The 20,211-nt window shown below is 45.3% G+C and overlaps 1 protein-coding gene across 2 annotated transcripts in view; it reads left to right on the forward strand.

Moving 5' to 3' along the window:
* Positions 1-20,211, forward strand: part of ITCH (itchy E3 ubiquitin protein ligase) — a 108,076-nt gene that overhangs the window by 39,519 nt on the left and 48,346 nt on the right. Inside the window, exons 1-5 of one of the 2 annotated variants that reach the window (XM_075901535.1) lie at positions 839-859; positions 2,910-3,000; positions 7,023-7,164; positions 10,653-10,777; positions 12,308-12,445. In XM_075901535.1, the coding sequence (XP_075757650.1) occupies positions 2,931-3,000; positions 7,023-7,164; positions 10,653-10,777; positions 12,308-12,445 (475 nt within the window). In that variant the 5' untranslated portion in view covers positions 839-859; positions 2,910-2,930. Of the gene's footprint in view, positions 1-838; positions 860-2,909; positions 3,001-7,022; positions 7,165-10,652; positions 10,778-12,307; positions 12,446-20,211 lie in introns of those variants that run through there. The other variant, XM_075901534.1, reaches the window with a different exon arrangement.

Here is a 20,211-nt window from a genome sequence, read left to right on the forward strand (position 1 = left end):
CAGTGCCGCCATTCGGCAGAATTAGCTGCCATAGCTGCTGGTGTTGAAGCCAGTCACTGTGCAGCAGCAACACTGTGAACAGCCTGCTTCAGCTCTGGTAGCCACAGCGGCCCAGCACCAGTCCATGGACCTGTGGTTTGGAACCACTGATACAGAGCTTTTGAATCTCACTAGGTCTGCTAATCTCTTATTCTGCTCCTTTGAACCATGCGTGACAGAACACTGTCTTCAAATAACTATCCCCAATGTTAACTGCCTCTTCTTCCATCCCATTTGCTAAGTGTGAACTTCTGAAGGTTAACTGTACACTTAATCTTCAGAGGGTAGCCGAGTTAGTCTGTACAGGATAAACTTAAACAATGAACGGTCTGGTAGCACTTTATAGACGAACAAAACGTAGATGGTATCATGAGCTTTTGTGGGCACAGCCCACTTCTTCAAATTAATCTTGAATACTTTATCTACTGCTTTTCCTTTCACAACCCTCTTATCTAGAATCTAACAATTTCTGATTCATTATGTCTGTGAATACAAAAAGGATAAAAATATAGAAGCTGTCTCTGAGCTTTGGAGGTTCCAGAAAATGCTAAGCTGCATAAAATTGACAGATGTAAAATAGTTTAAAATAATTTAGGCCGTGCTGAATTCTGCAGGAATGCTATTTACTTCTAAGTTAGGGAGCAAAGCAACATAGCTTACTAATAATGTTCCACATGCTACAAGGGACTTTGGTCATGAAGATTAACTTCCTGGAAAAAAATCTGTAACTGTGAGACGTCAAAAACAATCACTGACCTCTCTGTCAAGCACTGAGTTATTTTGCTCCGTGTCAAAAAACAGTTTCTCTGCTCATCCTAAGGTATTTTTCTATATGATAAAGAAGACAGTGTAATGTCTTCATTTTCAGTTCATTTTCAGTTTTTAAGGAATATATTTATGATTTTTGTAGCATGATACTCAGTTGATTTATAATGAAAAGTTTCTTACATGGGTACCTTTTTATATTATGGAGTCCTGGGTAGGGATGTGAAAGTGTAATTGTTTACATGGTTAACGGGTGAGCCTCATGGGGTGGGTTTTTGTTTATTTTTAAATTATGTTTTTGGTTGTAGCTGAGTGTTTGATACAGAAAGCATTGATACAATAACATATCTACGATGCCAGCTAAGAATATGAACTACATTCTTATTCCTCTAGCATCCATCCATTAGTAAAGACTTGTCTACATGAGACATTTGTATTGACTTTTAGCTCAATGTATGATTTTTAAATCTTTGCTAAACCAGGATAAAAGCTTGTATGGAAAGGAAATTTTTTCTTCAGGTGAGACCAGGTTTTATTTCCATTTAGCTTGTCAGTTGAGAGCTGCGTTACAGATCTGTGGCTCTGATGTGCCTTGTTCTTTTCAGGCTAGGTCAGTGGTACCCAACGCGGTGCCCGCGGGCGCCATGGCGCCCGCCGGGGCATTTGTATGCGCCCGCCGACAACCTGGGCCGGCCCCGCCTCCGGCGCGCAGCGCACTGGAGGCGCCGGCCCCAGGCGCGCGACACACACCGGTGCGTGGCACTCGGGCGGCCCCAACCCCAGGGCACATGCGGGCGCGCGGTGCCGATGCTGGCCCCAGGCACGCGGCTCATGCGGCGGCGCCGGCCCCGGGCCCACAACACAAGGCGCTCGGGCGGCTCCAGCCCTGGGGCACATGCCGGCGCTGGGTGCAAGGGCATCCCTGCCCCTGGCGTGCCCCAGGACGTGCGGCCCCGCCCCTGGGCACCCGGCACGTGAGTGGCCCCGCCCCCAGGCGCCCGGTGCGTGAGTGGCCCCGCCCCCAGGCGCCCGGGAGCCTCTAAAGGTTGGGGACCACTGGGCTAGGTACTCTGCCTTCAAATCAGTGGTGTAAGGAGAACCTCCCTCCACTCCAGAGCGTGGTGGGAGGAGGGGGAGGAGAGCCTGGAGACTGAAAAAGCAAGGGAAAACTGCTGCAATGGTGACCTAAATGGAGGGCATCTTTGCATCATGAGACGAGGCTTGCTCTGTTTGCTCTTTGAATAGTGCTTTGTAGAGCCAGGAGCTACAGCGGTGGACTGGACCTGACTTAGTACAAACAAATCAAAATATTTGTCTTCCACTGAATATTTTGAAATTTACATTAAATGTACACGGTAAATAGCAAGGATAATCTTATTTTGGTAGTGCAGAGGAAGGGAAGGAGCAGTCGCTCTACTTGTTCTGTCTCTAATGCTTTTGGTGTTTGCCACCTGACTATTCTGGATTTCTGGGCATCAGGAGGGTGGAGATTTCCACAAATGAGGTGGTCAGACAGGTTAGGAGAACCTTCTCTTTGAGAGTGGGGAAGTGGAGAGGGATGACCACATGAAACAGGAAGGGTGACAGCTGAGTGTGGTGGTGATCTTTGGATACTATGTGACTAATAAGCAGAGTTGATCTTCTACTCAAGGCAAAATGGAAACATAGTTGCCAGGAAAACAAGTGTCATGTGTTTATCCTCAATGTGTTATATAGGTTGGACCTCTCTGGTCCGGCACTCTTGGGATATGAGCAGTCCTGAAGGAGGGAATTTGCTGGACCAAGAGGGGGTCCCTTGCTATGGCCTCTCAGCTCTCCACCTCACCCTGCCTGCTGGCTCATTCCACCCCAGCTGGGTTGTCTGCTGACAGTCCCTAGCCTCGGCCTGGCTGCCAGCTGTCCTCGGTCATGCTGAAGCTCCAGCCCTCCGGGCTCCCAGCTGCTGCCCCTCCTGTCCTGAGGCTCTCATCAAGGAGCATCTGTTGTCGGACGAGGGAGTCTCGCTTTAGGGAGGCGCAACCTGAACATGCATGACAAAAAATAGAGAATTTTAATTTTAGACTTTACTGTTGGGTTTAAAATATCTACCTTGCTTTCTCCTTCAGATTCAAGGCCCAGTTCGTAATATGGCTGGCACTGGGCCAAGATCAGGACCTGCCAGTGGATTTGCAATGAAATCACAGCTTCAGATTACTGGTAAGTCTTTCAAAAGATTAAATGTTTTCTCCCCATTCCTGGAAAAGAAAATAATAAAAAGCTTGTGTACGTAGTTAAGATGTGACTGGCAGTATAGAATCCTAGAACACTAGGACTGGAAGGGACCTTGAGAGGTCATTGAGTCCAGTCCCCTGCCCTCATGGCAGGACCCAGTACTGTCTAGACCAGTGGTCTCCAACCTTTTGGGGCTGCCGAGGGTGGGACCACTCACACGCCAGGCACACGGGGGTGGGGCTGTGCATGCGCCGTGTGCCCGGTGCCTGCGCCACACTCCCGGGGTCGGCACCGCTCTTGTGCCGCACACCCAGGGGCGGGGCTGCCCATACGCCGTGCGCCCAGGGCCGGAACAGCCCATAAGCTGCATGCCCGGGGCTGGCGCCGCTCCTGTGCCGCGTGCCCGGGGAGGGGACGGCCATACGCCGCACGCCCAGGGGCTGGCACCACCCATACGCTGCGTGCCCAGGGGCAAGCCCCGCCCATGCGCCTGGGGGCGGGGCCAACCCCAGTCACTCGATGGGCGCACAGAAATGGCCCGGCGGGTGCCATGGCGCCCGCGGGCACCACGTTGGGGACTGCTGGTCTAGACCATCCCTGACAGATGTCTATCCAATCTGCTCTTAAATATCTCCAGAGATGGAGATTCCACAACCTCCCTGGGCAACTTATTCCAGTGTTTAACCACCCTGACAGTTAGGAAGTTTTTCCTAATGTCCAGCCTAATCAGCACTATGGTTGATTTGTATTTAAGAAGACAACTTTGTTTTGTGTGAAACCGTTTTTCCTATACAGGATAATCCCTGCTATAAATCAACATCTGTTCCACACCAAAGTCATTGACACTTGTAGGAACTGATGCATCTGAAGTCCTCAGATTCCCTGCTCTTAAGTCATGCAAGGAACAAAAAATTGTGCAAATGGAAGTCAGATGCAGGGAAAAAATTCCCTGCTTTAAGTTGTTTTGCTATAAGTTCAAGTGTTTTTGGAAGGTATCTTGGACTTATAGCGTAGAGATAACCTCTGTAAGGGAAGAGAGCTGCAGGCTTTGATGACAGAGTCTCTTTGCACACCTTTTTCCAGAGACAAAGTAACCCTGCAGTGGCACCCTAAGCTGTGGGAAAAGCTGAAGTACTCAATGCATTTTGCCTCAATTTTCACAGTCTGCTCCCAGACCACTACACTGGGCAACACACTCTAGGGGGGAGGTGAGCACCCCTCAGTATTGAAAGACCAGGTTACGGACGATTTAGAAAAGCCGATAGGCACAAGTTCATGGGGTACATCCAAGGGTGCTGAGAGAGTTGGCTGATGTGATTGCAGAGCCTATTGGTCATTATCTTTGAAAACACTTGGTGATCAGATAAGGGTCCCAGATGATATATTGTAATACACATCTTCAAAAAGGGGAAGGAGGAGGATCCAGGGAACTACAGACCAGTCAATCTCACCTCAGACTCTGGTAAAATCATGGAGCAAGTCCTCAAGGAATCAGTTTTGAAACACTTGGAGGAGGAGGCGGCGGCAATCAGGAGCTGTCAACATGGATTTACTTAGGACAGGTCATACCTGACTAACCTAATTCCCTTGAATGATGAGAGGACTGGTTCTGTGGATATGGCAGAAGTGGTGGATGTGAGATATCTTGACTTTTTTGCAGAGCTTTTGATACGGTGTCCCATAGTACTATTGCCACTACGTTAAAATAGTGGGGCCTGCATGAATGCACTAGAAGGTGGATAGAAAGCTGTTTAGATCTTCAGGCTCAATGAGTAGTTTGATGTCTAGTCAGCAGCTAGTCCCTAGACATCAAGCGGAGTACCCCAGAGGTCGGTTCTGGGTAAGGTTTTGTCCAACATCTTCATTAATGATCTGGATGATGAGATGGGTTGCACCCTCGGCAAGTGTGTGAATGACAGTGAGCTGGACGGAGAGGTAGTTCTAATATGCTGGAGGGTAGGGATGTTAGATATCGTGTAACTGAATGGTCGGGTAACCGCATGACATTTTAGCGGTTACATGACTATTCAATAGTCCCGAGCAGTGTGGAAGGCAGCCAGTACACTCCTGGCCCCGGTCCCAGGGACCCCTCTGCCATCCTGCACTGCCAGGCAATAGGGTGGAGTGGCAGGCGGGAGCTGGTCCATAAGGGGAGCCAGTTTAAAAAACAGCTCCCCACCCAGAGCAGCTGCCTGCCACTCTGCACTCTTGCCACTGATACAGAGGCAGTAGCACGGGGTGGCAGCAGCCCCTGTCCGTGAAGGGTCCGAGCTCCCCAAGAGCAGAGGCTGCTCCGTGGCAGCAGCCTCTGTCCGCAGGAAGCTCAGATCCGCCACAGACGGGGTTGCTGCTGCAGAGCAGCAAGAGCTTTCTTGCTGTCAGAGGTAGCAGCGCAGAGGGGTTAGGTAGCACTGGGGAGCTTCCCTCACTGCCTCTGTAGGAGGCAGAAAGCAGGGGGGAAGGTGGGTCCACGGGAGCTGATGTACAAGGGGAGCTGGCTTGAAAGATAGCTCCCTGCGCGTATTGGCTCCAATCTACCTCTCTCACCCTCCATGCTGCTGCCTCTCTCTGCGGCAGCAGTGGGTAGCTGGTGGATCCAGTGCTCATGGGGAGCCGGTTTTAAGCCAGCTCCTCACAGGTACTTGCTCCCGCTCCCCTTTTAGGGGAAAATGTGTATAATCAACAAGATTAACCAATAAGCCCAGGCTTATCAGTTAATCGTGTAGTCGTCTACACGATAACATCCCTACTGGAGGACAGAGAGAGGATCCAGAGTGACGTAGACTAGTTGGAGGATTAGCCCAAAAGAAATCTGATGTGGTCCTACAAGGACAAATATTAAGTCCTACCCCCTAAGATGGAAAAATCCCAAGCACTGCTACAGGATGGGGGCCAACTGGTAAGGCAGCAGTTGTACAGAAAAGAACCTGAGGCTTGCAGTAGATGAGAAGCTGTATGGGAGTCAATAGCGTGTCCTTGTTGCCAAGAAGGCTAACGGCATATTAGTCTGCCAGCAGATCAAGGGAAGTGATTATTCCTTTTTATTCGTCACTGGTCCCTGACAGCATCACATCTTGAAGAACAGTTACAAGTATAGGGAAGTACTGTGTGTATTTGAATGCAGTGGAGTGACAGGACTTTCCTTTGAATAATAATGGGTAAATATGGGTTGCTGCTACTATTTGTTGTACAGTTTAAACAATTACGGGTTCTGATTATAAAGCTTCCGATATAAATTTCATATGTTTTATGTTAAACATTAAAGGACTCATCTAACTTTTGGCTAACCAAGAGCCTTCAGTTAATGAGGTTCACATTCAAATAATGGAAATCCCATCAAGGAAATTTAGATGTTCAGGTAATGAACTTGCACATAACACACATACATATCTTCGTCAGATTTTCTGTAAAGAAATCAGCATTGCACACATTATAAGGAACCAAAAACCAGATAAATCTTGACTAGTCCTCCTAAGCAATTACATGTGCCTTCTTATCCAGGCAGAGTAGGATGAATCAAGCAGGCACCTGCAGTATCAGGCATAGTCAGAACAATTCAACCTCTTTGAAGAGAGCAATGGACACCTCCCTAGTTTAGTATACATTAGCTTCCTAGAAGTCAGCTGTAGCTGTAACCTTCTAGCCATGTTAGTGTGGGAAGACTTTCATACACTCAGCTAGTGATGGAGCGCTGATCTTTTTGCTCTCAGAGCAGCTGAGTTCTTCAAATCCAGTGTCTGCATCAAATTCTTCTTTGATTTGAAATCATAATATACAAAATTGTGATCCGTCATCTTAGTGATGAAGTCCAACGTAAAGGTAATTGCTGTGTAGTAGTCTTTAGGTAGGTGGTGTTTGAGCTGTGTTGCATGTCACTGTATTGTAGCCATAGCTACTTTCTATAATTCTTAACAAATGAGTTTTTACAGGAATGTAGCTAGTTTTCAAAATGCATATAGTTAATTGAATAGAATAGAATATTTATTGTTTTCCCCCTTTTTTAACAGTTATCTCAGCAAAATTAAAAGAAAATAAAAATAAATGGTTTGGACCTAGCCCTTATGTGGAAGTCTCAGTTGATGGACAGTCAAAGAAGACAGAAAAATGCAACAATACAAATAGTCCGAAGTGGAAGCAACATCTTACAGTGTAGGTTTGAAGCTGGTTTTGCTTTACAGATCAATTTATAACATTTAATAATTATTACATTATTGGCAATTAATGTCAAATCATTTCTAAACCATGCACTCTTTGTTATAGCACAATAGGACAAATCTGTTTCTTATTAAAGAAAAGGGTGATATATGAGGATGCTATAGTATGGAGCATTTACGTAAGTGCTGTGTGTTAACTTATGAGGCATGGAGGGAATGCAGTGTGAACATAGGAATATATTCCATATTACCACATATGATATGCAAATAAAGCTGCTTTGTGACATGACCTATAAAAAGTAAGGAAAATCTGTGATAGAGCTGAAATTCTCATGCTCACTTGTTCAGTACATATTTACCAAGGAAGCATTGTCTCAAATTTTTGGACCCTGGTTTCAAGACATGGCTATTTGTTGTGCCATATTGTTAGTTCTATAGCAGGTTATATTTTAGCGCGTGCTTTTGGGTGGTTCCTACTTGCAGGGATCCAGATTCCAATGCAAATGTGAATGTACCCACAAAAGAGAACTTCTTTATCTTCCCTGAAACTCAGGTCTCTAGCAATGCCCTCAAATGCATCATATGGAACATTGGAATCAACAGAAATTGTATGCAGCTGTTAGCATTTCTGGTAGCACTTATGTTCTAGAAATACTGCTTGAGAGAACTTAGGAGGACCCTGGTTAGTATAATATTACGTACATCTGCCTACCTCAAGATGCAAAGTTGGTTTCTTCTCCATTTGGTTTGTATCCCAACATTGAAGAGACATTTTTAAGGGAACAATATCTGTATGTTTCGTCTACATTAAAACACTAACTTTCCAAGAGCCAGTTGTGTAGCAAAATCCGTTTGTTTTTTAATCTCAACAACCTGCTTTTTTAAATTTACAGGATGCAAAGTATTTTCGTTCCCAGGTTTGTTGCCCAACACACATCAGTATATTAACGTTTTCTGCACATTGATCCTATTCAGTCTGCACTGAAACGGAATGAACGTGTAAACTAAGTTACTGGTAGAGCTGGGCAGAGAATGTGTAATCTGTTTTGTTGACATTTTTGATATTTCAGAGTTTGGTTTAGTTCCCCTTTGGAATGAAAACCAAGAGTCTCGAAATTCCCTGTGAAAGGGAATGGAGTCCTGAGTTTGGAGAAGACTGCTTGGTGGGCTGGCCTAAAGCTGGGAACCCTAGAGTACCCTATTGTATCTCTGTCCACCTGCTGGGCTTCCCCAAAGCTGTGGTCTCAGGAAGTTTGGGTTGCTGAGAGCCTGGGGGCTGGTGCTTCCGGGCTGTTGGGCCTCTACCAGGCAGAAAACTTTGCAGGAAACCAGTTAGGTTTCTTTCAGAATCCTATCTGGGTCCTGTCAGAATGTTGTCAAAATTGAACCGTCTTTGTGAAATGTTTAGATTTCGATGAATTGACAAATAGTGATGAAAAGATGTTTTTCCAGTCAGTCATAGCTATTACTTTGCTGTGGTAGCCACAAAAGACTTTTATTCTCCTTGGACATTCTAAAATTTGCAATTTAATTGTTCCTGTTGTTTTCTTCCATGATACCTGATGGGAGAAAAAAGGCCAAAATAAGCTGATAGTCTTTGATGTCCCTTAACCCTTCCACTAAAGATCTGTGCTGCTTTCATTTCAGTAGAATGTGATTGGCATCCGTAGAATATTCAGGCATGATCACATGAGCTGGAATTTATGGAATGTATATTGAGGTGTTCGTAGTGTTCTAAAGACCTGTCAAAGGAATTAATCTGTGCCCAGCACCAGCGACTGCTTTCCCTCCCACCTCAGCAGATGGAGTATAGGTTGAAAAAAAACTTCTTAGGTCATGGAATCTTCCCTCCCAGCTGTGGTAGGGCGCTACTGACAGGGATTTAAAGCAAACAGAGCAAGGAGAGTCACCCTCTCGCCCAACTTCTCCCCCCATTCTCTGTCATGTCCAGGCAATAGCCTGTCCACAGTGTCAGCCCCCCTCTAGCTCCCAGTGCAGCAAACTTTGAACTTCCTTTGAACCTCCAGGGTTGGAGCCTGATGCCCTTGGGTTAGGGTCACCTTATAGCCAGTCTGTATCCAAGAATCACCCTGGAACAAAAGCTGGGACCCTGGAACAGTCCAGCATAAACTCTCATTTACTCTTTCTTTCTCAAAACAAGAACCCTTCTGAAAAGTGGAACCACAAGGTCTCTCTCTAGAGGACTCGGTCTGAAATTTCTAACCCCATCTAGGAGGGTCAGTGGCAGCAAAAGGAAATGTCCATCAAATGTTCAGGTCTCTCTAGCTGACCCCCTCCCAAAAAAACCCCTCCTGACCCCTTTTATATTCTGAAGTCTGATTCAGGGGTCATCTCTAGGAGGCAAAATCTGTTTCCTTTAAGCTCCCCCTCACATTGTGCAGTGTGACAAATCAATGCTGAAAAGATGAGGCTTCTAACACACCCACCATCACAATTCTGATAGCTCCATCCAGGACAAGAAGGCCTTGGTTCTTTGACTTCCTCAACATGCCACTAAAATCTCCCATACTCTTTCCATCCAGATAGTCTGGTACTACAAGGGTCATTCTGTATCTGAATCCAGACAGTCTTAGCTTTAGCTATATCGCTCTTGAAAGGAGATTCTTAAGTCAAAAAGTTTGTCCATGACAGGTAATGTGCACACACTTATCTTCCAGAAAGAAATCTAGCTCAATGAATGCAAAGACCTAGTTGAGACCCTTTGCTGTTAGTACAGAGGTCACACTCATATATAATACATGTCCATGGATTCTCTTCAGCCTGCACTCAGTTCTGAAATTCATATCTCAAGGGGCTGCTTTGTTTAGCATTCTTAGTGCTGTTAGGTAGGGTAGTAGATTTCATTTTACCCAGATGCTCAGCCTTTATTTTGGAGAGCAGCATCTCTTCTACATCCTCTTGGAGAGCACAAAGTTAATTCATGGAGTTTTAACCTGGTTCTCAGTGTGAATTGAGGACTTCCATTTGAGCCATTCATGAAGGTGTCTCATGTTCTGGCTTTACTTTGAAAAAATTTCTCCCCCCTATTGCTTTGTGGGAAGGATCATGCAAGATAAACAGTAAAAATGAACATACACACAGTTTTTGAAATTAAAGGCAATATTTTTCTAATACTGTCGTTACAATAATTTTAGATATTACTTGTAACAATTAATAGTTTTACATGTATGATTGAACTCAAACAATCTCCACTCTCTGACCCAAATATGAACGTTTTTAGCAGCTATTTTGACTTTTCTTTCTTTGTCAAGAATTGTGTTTTCCCATCATCCACGTAGTATTTTAAGCTGTTAGAATTTTTAAAAAGATCTTTAAAATTTGTTGGTTAAATCTTACCATTTTTATTTTCAGTAAACTTTGTTTTTAAACAAAAACTGATGTGTATCATAGTTGTTTATAACCATTTTGCCCAGTGTTCACCATTGTCATGCTCTCTCTGTATGCTTTTTTTTCTCCCAACAGAATTGTCACCCCTGTCAGTAAATTAAACTTTCGAGTCTGGAGCCATCAGACATTAAAGTCTGATGTTCTGCTGGGTAGTGCTACTCTAGACGTTCGTGAGACATTGAAATCAAACAATATGAAACGTAAGTCTGTAACTAAAAAATGTACCTTATTTGTATGAAATCTGCCAGACTTGCATTTATGTGGAAGTTCAAGTTGTTGTGCGTTTGGAATTCCTTTAAGAGTTAAACAAACAATGTGACAATTTAAAAATCTATCTGAAGTATAACTGCTCCTTTTTGTCTACTGATTGTATTTCTCTTGCAATTTATTTCATTCTGCCTGATGATGCAGCATAGTCTGTCTTGCCGTGTTTTTATTATAGTGATATTATAAACATTGTATTTTATATGTCACTGGTGTGGAATAAGAAGTGAAATGTGGGAAGTGAAAAATCAAACTGAAGATAGCTTTAAAAAAAGCTACAGAAAATATATATATATTTTTTAAGATAAATACTGTCTGAGTCATGGTCTGGCATCAAACTCAAATAGGCACGTTCAGGGTGTTTTTGTTTGTGTGCTTGCATGTTTAAATGTCATATTGCAAATATATTTATCTTAAACTTGCTCCGTTATGACTAGATGCAGTGGCTTAGCCTATAAAAGTAAATTCCCTTCCTTCTGTAGATGGAAGACAAAATCTTCATGTTTTTAAATATACATTTTTCCAGTAACTGGATAAATATTTTTGCCTATAGATAACATTTCTATATACACTTCATGAAGAATATTGTGATTTCTGGTTCTTAAAAGATGTTTTGAAAGTGAGCTCCAAAATGTTTTTTAGTGGTCTTAAAAAAATATAAGCTAGGGTATGTCTACACTACCACCCTAGTTCAAACTAGGGTGGTAGTGTAGACATACCCTAGCTTATATTTTTTATGTCTACACTACCACCCTAGTTTGAACTAGGGTGGTAATGTAGGCAACCGGAGTTGCAAATGAAGCCCGGGATTTGAATTTCCCGGGCTTCATTTGCATAAAGCCGGGCGCCACCATTTTTAAATGTCCGCTAGTGTGGACTCCGTGCCGTGCGGTTACACGCGGCACGGACTAGGTAGTTCGGATTAGGCTTCCTAGTCTGAACTACCGTTACTCCTCATTTCACGAGGAGTAATGGTAGTTCGGACTAGGAAGCCTAGTCCGAACTACCTAGTCCATGCCGCGTGTAGCCGCGCGGCACGGAGTCCACACTAGCGGACATTTAAAAATGGTGGCGCCCGGCTTTATGCAAATGAAGCCCGGGAAATTCAAATCCCAGGCTTCATTTGCAACTCCGGTTGCCTACATTACCACCCTAGTTCGAACTAGGGTGGTAGTGTAGACTTACCCCTAGAGACTATAGAATCCTGACTCCTGCTCTAATGCTGGTGTTCTTTCTGTGGGCAAGCCAGTTGACTGCTCTGTCTCAGTCCTCCCTGTCTTTAAGGGAATAATACCTACTGAAATTTGACATGATAGCTTGCAAAAAGCATTATTATTCCTATGGAGAGTGAGAGGTATTGTTCTATTTGTAATCCTTGCCTGTCGATTTTTGGGGATTTCTTTAATAAAATGTAGTATGTTAACTAAAGGGAAGCCTCTGATTTTTTTCTGTGCTTTCTTTTATAGTTGAGCAAGTGATTGTGACATTGCAGCTTGTCAGTGACCGAGAACCAGCAGAGGTAATAGGAGACTTGTCTGTTTGTCTGGATGGGATGCAGGTAGATCCTGAGCTCCTAACTAATGGTGATGCCACAAGTATAAGAAGTGAGTAATGTTTGTTCGGGTGTATATGTAAGGTTTGTAACCTCTGCTTGCTAAGGCTGTTTACTGAAAGTCAGTGCAATGTTTTATTTATAATAGTTACTTACTGCACTCTTAAAAAACAACAAATATACCATCAAGTGCCAACAATGCCCCTCTTCCATGTATATTGGCCAAAGTGGACAGTCTCTACGAGAGAGAATTAATGAACACACATCAGATAGCCAAAAAGGCAACACACACAAACCTGTTGGAGAACATTTCAACTTGCCTGGGAACTCATTAATGGATCTCAAAGTCATCGTATTCTTTCAAACCAATTTCAAAAGCCAGCTTGACAGGGAAGCTACAGAACTTAATTTCATTTACAAGTTTGATTCCTACAATAGAAATCTAAACAAAGAAATTGGCTGGATGGCCCACTACAGTCCACATCCTAATGACGTAAAAAACCAAACAAAGGGCACTTAAAGTGGGTAGTAAGTATTCTCATCAGCTTCATTTAGTATACACACTGTAATTGACAGCTTCTTTCCTCTTTATTTCTTTTTTCCTCCTCTTCTGCCCCCCCCCATCCACTCTGTGCTATTTATTTGAAAACTGGACCCCTTAAACTCCATTCATCTGAAGAAGTAGGTTGTGCCCACAAAAGCACATAGCACCTGCATTTTTTGTTAGTCTTGCAGCACCTTAGAGACTAACATGGCTACCCCTCTGAAACTTACTGCACGCTTGTTAAGATTGAACACTTCTATTAGCCTCGTGTTCCTTTTGAAGTTTGTGATCTGCAAAATAACTGAATAAAAAGAGCATTGAGACGTCCATATATTTTTTTTCAAGATTTATTCCAATGTTCAGCATGACTTTCCTTTCCCTTTGTGTCATTTGTCTTGTTACAGTTTTCTGAATTCTTGGGTCTTCCTGTTTCGTTTTTTTAAAGCTGGACAGATTATTACAGACTCCCTGCTAGATACCTTATTATGTAGCTAGTAGACTGCATGTTTGTAAAATATCAAGAAATGAAATGTTTTTTTCCCCCAGCAGCTAACCATTTAGGCATTTGGGTTTCTTATTTCCTCCCAAAGCTTTTTTATGTATCTGCTACATATTTGAGAGTTTGTGTGTCTGTGTCCATCTGCGATTCTGTTTCTTCAAGAACTCCTCCTAATTCTATGTGCAGCTTCCTCTGATCATAACTTAAACCAAGTTTAGGGTTTGGTTGTGCTGGGACAATGGGAATGTGATTTTCATCCAACTGAAAGGGAGGGGTGTGATAGCAGGCACAGTTATATTCACAAATGACCTCAATGAGAAAGCAAGAATGGGGACAGTTATATCCCAGAATGACCACAGGGGAGCAGCAAGTGCCCCAGCCCTGGGGAACAGCTGGCCCCTGTAGCAGATGGTAGGTGGACTGTGTGGTCCCCACTGCCCCTTGAGCTGATCCGGGGGCTGGTCCTGGAGAGCAGATGGTAGTCACATCTTGCCTTGACTTAGAATCATAGAGCTGGAAGAGACCTCAGAAGGCCATCAAGTCCAGCCCCCTGCTCTAGGCAGGACCAATCCCAACTAAATCAACCTGGCCAGGGCTTTGTCAAGCCGAGACTTAAACACCTCTAGGGATGGAGACTCCACTACTTCCCTAGGTAACCCATTCCAGTGCTTCACCACCCTCCTAGTGAAATAGTTTTTCCTAATATCCAACCTGGACCTCTCCCACCACAACTTGAGACCATTGCTCCTTGTTCTGCCATCTGTCACTACTGAGAACAGCCTCTCTCCATCCTCTTTGGAACCTCCCTTCAGGAAGTTGAAGGCTGCTATCAAATCCCCCCTCACTCTTCTCTTCTGCAGACTAAACAGACCCAAGTTCCTCAGCCTCTCCTCATAAGTCATATGCTCCAGACTTCTGTACCCCTTACACCTCTGAAGAGACACTATTGTGGGCTGTAGTTACTCATCCTCACTTTTCAGAGTCCTGGTCTTGAAAGTTCTTTTACATAGCTTTACGCAGCTCTTCAAAAGGAGCCACAAATATATTCTAATGGAGGTTTGGCAGCTTTTTTGGCCCCTATCTCTACCACAAAGCCCCCTCCAGGTGTTTTATTTTCATCTTAAGTTCTGTGTGTATTTACACATTGTCTTGTACCCTGGGGTCCTAGTCCATGACTAGGGCTCCTAGATATTAGTACAGTACAAATGATACAGAGCAGCTGTTCTCTGGACCATGCTTGCTTATCTCACAATCCCAAGCTACCTTCTATGCCTTCCTGGATGTTAACATTTCTCATCCAGGTGTTAAAACCAAACCACCAGCTTTCTTAACTGACATTGTCTTCAACGTAGTTACACATCACTAATATGTAAATCTGTGTTTGAAAATATAGGAGTTAATGCAAAATAATGTGAATTGAATAGCAAAATAAAAGGAATATTGTAATGACTGAATGATTCACTTTTATACCTAATTTCTGATTAGGTACATTAAAAGAAAAAATATTAAGTTTTCAGTGTACAGTGCTGCAGAACACAGGGAGCCTTTTAGATTCTGCAGGCAAAGACAGCTTTTAAAAACTTATATAATTGTACCTTACATTTAGTGTAGTTTTGTTTTTAAAAGTCTTTCGGTTTCTAAGGGCCTGTTTATATGGTGCGGGTAATGCTGACTACAGGAGTACAATGTTTGAAACGTACTAACATACTGTATATTAATTGTAAGGATGTTAGATACTGTGTAACTGAATAGTCGTGTAACCATATGAAATCTTAGCAGTTAATCTCAGCTATTTGATAGTCCCGGGGTGGGGCTGGCAGCCAGTGCATTCCCAACCCCATTCCCGGGGAGCCCCCTTCCATCCTGCACTGCTGCCTCAGTGTGGGGTGGCAGGTGGGAGCCAGTTTGCCAGGAGTGCCAGTTTAAAAAACAGTTCCCGGTGCAGACCGTCTGCCTGCCATCCCATGCAGCTGCCTCTAATACAGCTGCAGCTTTTAAGGCGGCTCCCCCGAGCATTGGCTCCTGCCTCTCTCTCGCTGCTTCTGTAGGAGGCAGAAATTGAGGGAGGGGGCAGGCAGGTCCACAGAACCGGCACATGCATGGAGCCTGTTTGAAAGCTGACTCCCCGTGGGTATTGGCTCCAGCCTGCCCCCCTCGCCCTCCACGCTACTGCCTCTCTATCAGAGGCAGCAGCGCTGGAGCAGATGGATCCTGTGCTCGTTGGGAGTCTGCTTAAAGCCAGCTCCTCACAAGCATCGGCTCCCTATCCCCTTGTTGCCTCTGATACAGAGGCAGCAGGGCGGGAGAATGTGTTTAGTCGATAAGATTAACAAATTAGCCCAGGCTTACCGGTTAATCGTGTAGTCGACTACACGTTGACATACCAATTAATTGGTATGTGTAGAAAAACAATATGCTATTAAAGAGCACTAGGGAATCTTTAGTGCAATGGTCACCAGTCAGTAGATCGGGATCTACTGGTAGATCTTGGAGCTTCTGACAGGTGATCCTGACTGCTTTGGCCAGGAAGCTATCAAGTGCTGGCTATTCAGTTTCCCCACCACCCACAGTCATGCAGGTGGTTCTGGGTACATGTCGTCAGCCTCCTGTGATTAACTTATCTCCTCCTTCCCTGCTTGAAAGCAATGGCAAACAATCATTTTGCACCATTTTTCATGCCATAGGGTAGCAAGCATGGATCCCACTCAGCTGCACACTGCTGTGGCAAGCATTGCAAACACCTTGCACTGTGATTTGTCAAGAGCCAATCCTGCAGCTCCCTATGCAAGGAAGAATGTGAGGAGGCCAAGTGCACAAACATGCAGGACCCCCCGCAACAATTGGCATATACTGGCAGCAGGCGGGCTTGTTGACAGAGTGGAATGCAGATTTTGAACCCAGGAAACAAGCACAGCCTGGTGGATTTGTCTTGCATCCGTGGCAGTGACCAATGGCTGCAATACTTTCACATGTGTAAGGGCACTTTCATGGAATGTCACGACTTGCTTTCCCCCACCCTGAAGCACAGCAATACCAAAATGAGACTGTTGAGAAGCAAATGGTAATAGTCCCGTGGAAGTTGCAATGCTAGACAGCTGTCAGTCAATCAGGAATTATTCTGGAGTGGTAAATCCACGGTGGGCGCTGCTGTGATCCAAACAGCCAGGGCAATCATCACTGTTCTTCTAGGAAGGGTAGTGACTCTGGGGAACGTGCAGGACATAGTGGATGGTTTTGCCCAGATGGGGTATCCTAATTGGTGGGGCATAGATGGAACACACATTCCTATCTTGGGGTATGTCTACACTACCACCCTAGTTCGAACTAGGGTGGTTGTGTAGACATACCCTTGGGCACCAGACCACCTTGCCAAAGACTACATAAACCACGAGGCGTACTTCTCAGTGGTGTTGCAGGTACTGATGGAGCAGAAGAGTTGTTGCATCAATGTGGGATTATTAGGAAAGTTGTATGAACTCTTTAGGAACTTCAGGAACTCTGGTCTCTTCAGAAAGCAGCAAGATGGAACTTTCTTCCCAGACTAAAAATTGCCAGTGGAGATACAGAAATGCTAACAGTTATCTTTGGAGGCCCAGCCTACCCCTTGCTCCTGTGGCTCATGAAACTGCTCAGGCTGCCTGGACAGCAGTAAGGAATATTTCAACTTAGTGCTGAGCAAGTGAAAAATAGTGGTAGAATGTGTCTTTGGCTGTTTAAAAGGACGCTGGCGCAGTTTGACTAGGTTGGACCTCAGTGAAAGTAATATTCCCATTGTTTTTGTGTGCTGCATACCTGTGAAAGTAGGAGGGGAAAGTGTATGGTGGGTGGGGAATTGGGGCAGATCTCCCGGAGGCCAGTTCTGAGCAGCCAGACACCAGGGCAATCTGCAGAGGTGCACTGTACATCAGAGGCTTTGACACACAGTTTCATGAATGAATAGATAATGAAGTGACAAGTTGTGTCTTGCTCATTCCTAAGCTGCTCCTTGTACGGGCACTGTCCTGTAAGCCAACCCCAGTGCAGTTGGCTGTTCTAAAATGATGCATTTTTATTTAGGAAATGCAAGGAATACAGACATAACTGAATAGATATGGAGTTGCAGGTCTGATAACGGGGGTGGGGGAACCACAAGGGCTTATTACAGTCACCATATGTGGGGATAACAACCTGCTCCAGGAGCTGTTCCTGGGAATTGAGTGAAAGGATTCCTGGGCCTCCCCTGCCCCGCTCTTCCCCCCTGCCCCATATGTACATTCTAGGACATCTGGGAGAGGAAGATATGGAAGTTGGGGAGGACGGCAGGTGGTTTATTAATGGATGCAGGGGAACTCTCTTCTCCAGCTGCTTTTCTTGCACCTCTGTCAGATGCCTCATCAGATCTGTTGGCTCCACCAGAAGCCTCAACATCTCATCCTGCATCTTGTGCTCATATTCGCTGCATGCTCTCCTGTCCTGTTGGGTGTGGCTGCTCTCTGACCCATTTATCTCCCTGCGTTTAGTTGAGCTCTATCAGTGTGGGTGAGTTGCATGAGCCCGTTAACATTTCATCCCATGTATGGTTTATTTGTCTTCTGATCTTGATAACCTAAGTGCAGGAGGAGCAGGGGCAGCAGGTAACAGACTGGGTGTTCCAGCTGGATCGGGGAGGGAAAAGGAAGGTTAGACTTCAGAGTCGAGTTTACCGTGAATGAAGCGTTGTGCAGCACAAAAGACACGTGTCCTGTACAAGGCCGAATTTTTCATTTTAAACTGAGCACCTAGCAGTAAGGAGTAGCACACGGCAGAGCTTCGGGCAGCTGAGCTCTGCTGGCAGATATGGTAAACAATATGTTGAGTGCTCCTTTGGTTCCTCTTTGAAAACATGCCTGGGGTGGGGGGAGGGGCGATTTTGCAAGAGATCCCCCTCTCCCCCAGCATGGCTGCAGACTTGAATGTGTGTGTGTGGGGAGGGGGGAATGCAGCAGTTTGGGAGTGTAGGGGCTTGTAGCACGGCCCTCTCCTTCCTCCCTCCCCCAGCATGTCTGTTCTCCAGGATGGTCCCTTCAAGCCCATTGCAAACAGGGCAACAAACCTGGGGTTGTCATTTGCGAGGGGTGAGCAAACAGAGATGGATTGCCTCGGTGCTATCAATTACAGAATCTTCCCCATTTCACTAGGTCATCATACAGGATACCAGTCTTCTCCAAATCAGAGACCATGATAGGGAGCAGATGCTATACGAATGGGGCCAGAAACCTGGCCCTCGTGCTGCGCTAGTGCCAGATCACTTGCTGGTGACTTGGTGTAGTAAGGTGACTTACCGTGGAAGATGGAATAAGGCTGTCCTCCCCCAAAACCTTCTGCAGAAGAATTAAAGAGCGCCTCCATGAGAGCTTTGTAGAGATGTGCAGGAAGGATTCCTGCTCTATCTCCAGACATGTTAACATACTTTTCCAGGAGCTCCTGCTGGGTAGGTGGACTCGCTGCCAATATATCTCAATTGTGCAGGGCAGATCAAAGAATAAACCCAATTACATTTAGCTACTCAAGCATGATTACAAATGGGAACTCACACATCGAGGCCTCCCCCCATCAGCATCCAGCAGCAATAAGTCCTGGCAGAGGATTGGCTCCAAAGTTAGAGAAATGTCCTGGTTGTCAGAGAGATGGGATCTTCCGCTTGTCTGCTGAGCACTGGTCTCCTCCTCCTCTTCCTCTACAATCCAATCTGATTAGCTTCTGTGATAAGGTAACTGGCTCGGTGGACATGGGAAAGTCAGTGGATGGTTCTATACCTTGACTTTAGCAAGGCTTTTGAAACGGTCTCCCACAATATTCTTGCCAGCAAGATAAGGGAATGTGGATTGGATAAATGGACAGTAAGATGGATAGAAAGATAGATAGAAGGCTGGGCCCAGCGGGTAGTGATCAACGGCTCTGTCAGGATGGCGGTCGGTTTCTAGCGGAGTGCCCCAAGGTTCGGTTCTAGGACCGGTTTTGTTCAATATCTTTATTAATGACCTGGATGAGGGGATGGATTGCACCCTCAGCAAGTTTGCGGATGACACTAATCTAGGGGGAGAGGTAAATACGCTTGAGGGCAGAGATAGGGTCCAGAGTGACTTAGACAAATGGGAGGATTGGGCCACAAGAAATCTGATGAGGTTCAACAAGGACAAGTGTAGAGTCCTGCACTTGGGACAGAAGAATCCCAAGCATAGTTACAAGCTGGGGACCAACCAGTTAAGTAGTAGTTCTGCAGAAAAGGACCTGGAGGTTACAGTGGATGAGAAGCTGGATATGAGTCAACAGTGTGCCCTTGTAGCCAAGAAGGCTAATGGCATATTAGGTTGCATTAAGAGGAGCATTGCCAGCAGATCCAGAGATGTCATTATTCCCCTTTATTCAGCTTTGGTGAGGCCACATCTGGAGTATTGTGTCCAGTTCTGGGCCCCCCACTACAAAAAGGATGTGGACGCATTGGAGAGGGTCCAGCAGAGGGAAACCAAAATGACTTATGAGGAGAGGCTGAGGGAGTTGAGTCTGTTTAGGTCTGCAGAAGCAAAGAGTGAGGGGGGATTTGATAGCAGCCTTCAACTTCCTGAAGGGAGGTTCCAAAGAGGCTGGAGAGAGGCTGTTCTCAGTAGTGACAGATGGCAGAACAAGGAGCAATGGTCTCAAGTTGTGGTGGGAGAGGTCCAGGTTGGATATTAGGAAAAACTATTTCACTAGGAGGGTGGTGAAGCACTGGAATGGGTTACCTAGGGCAGTAGTGGAGTCTCCATCCCTAGAGGTG

This window comes from Pelodiscus sinensis, chromosome 18 (genome assembly GCF_049634645.1).
Source record: "Pelodiscus sinensis isolate JC-2024 chromosome 18, ASM4963464v1, whole genome shotgun sequence".
NCBI classification, from domain to species: domain Eukaryota; kingdom Metazoa; phylum Chordata; order Testudines; family Trionychidae; genus Pelodiscus; species Pelodiscus sinensis.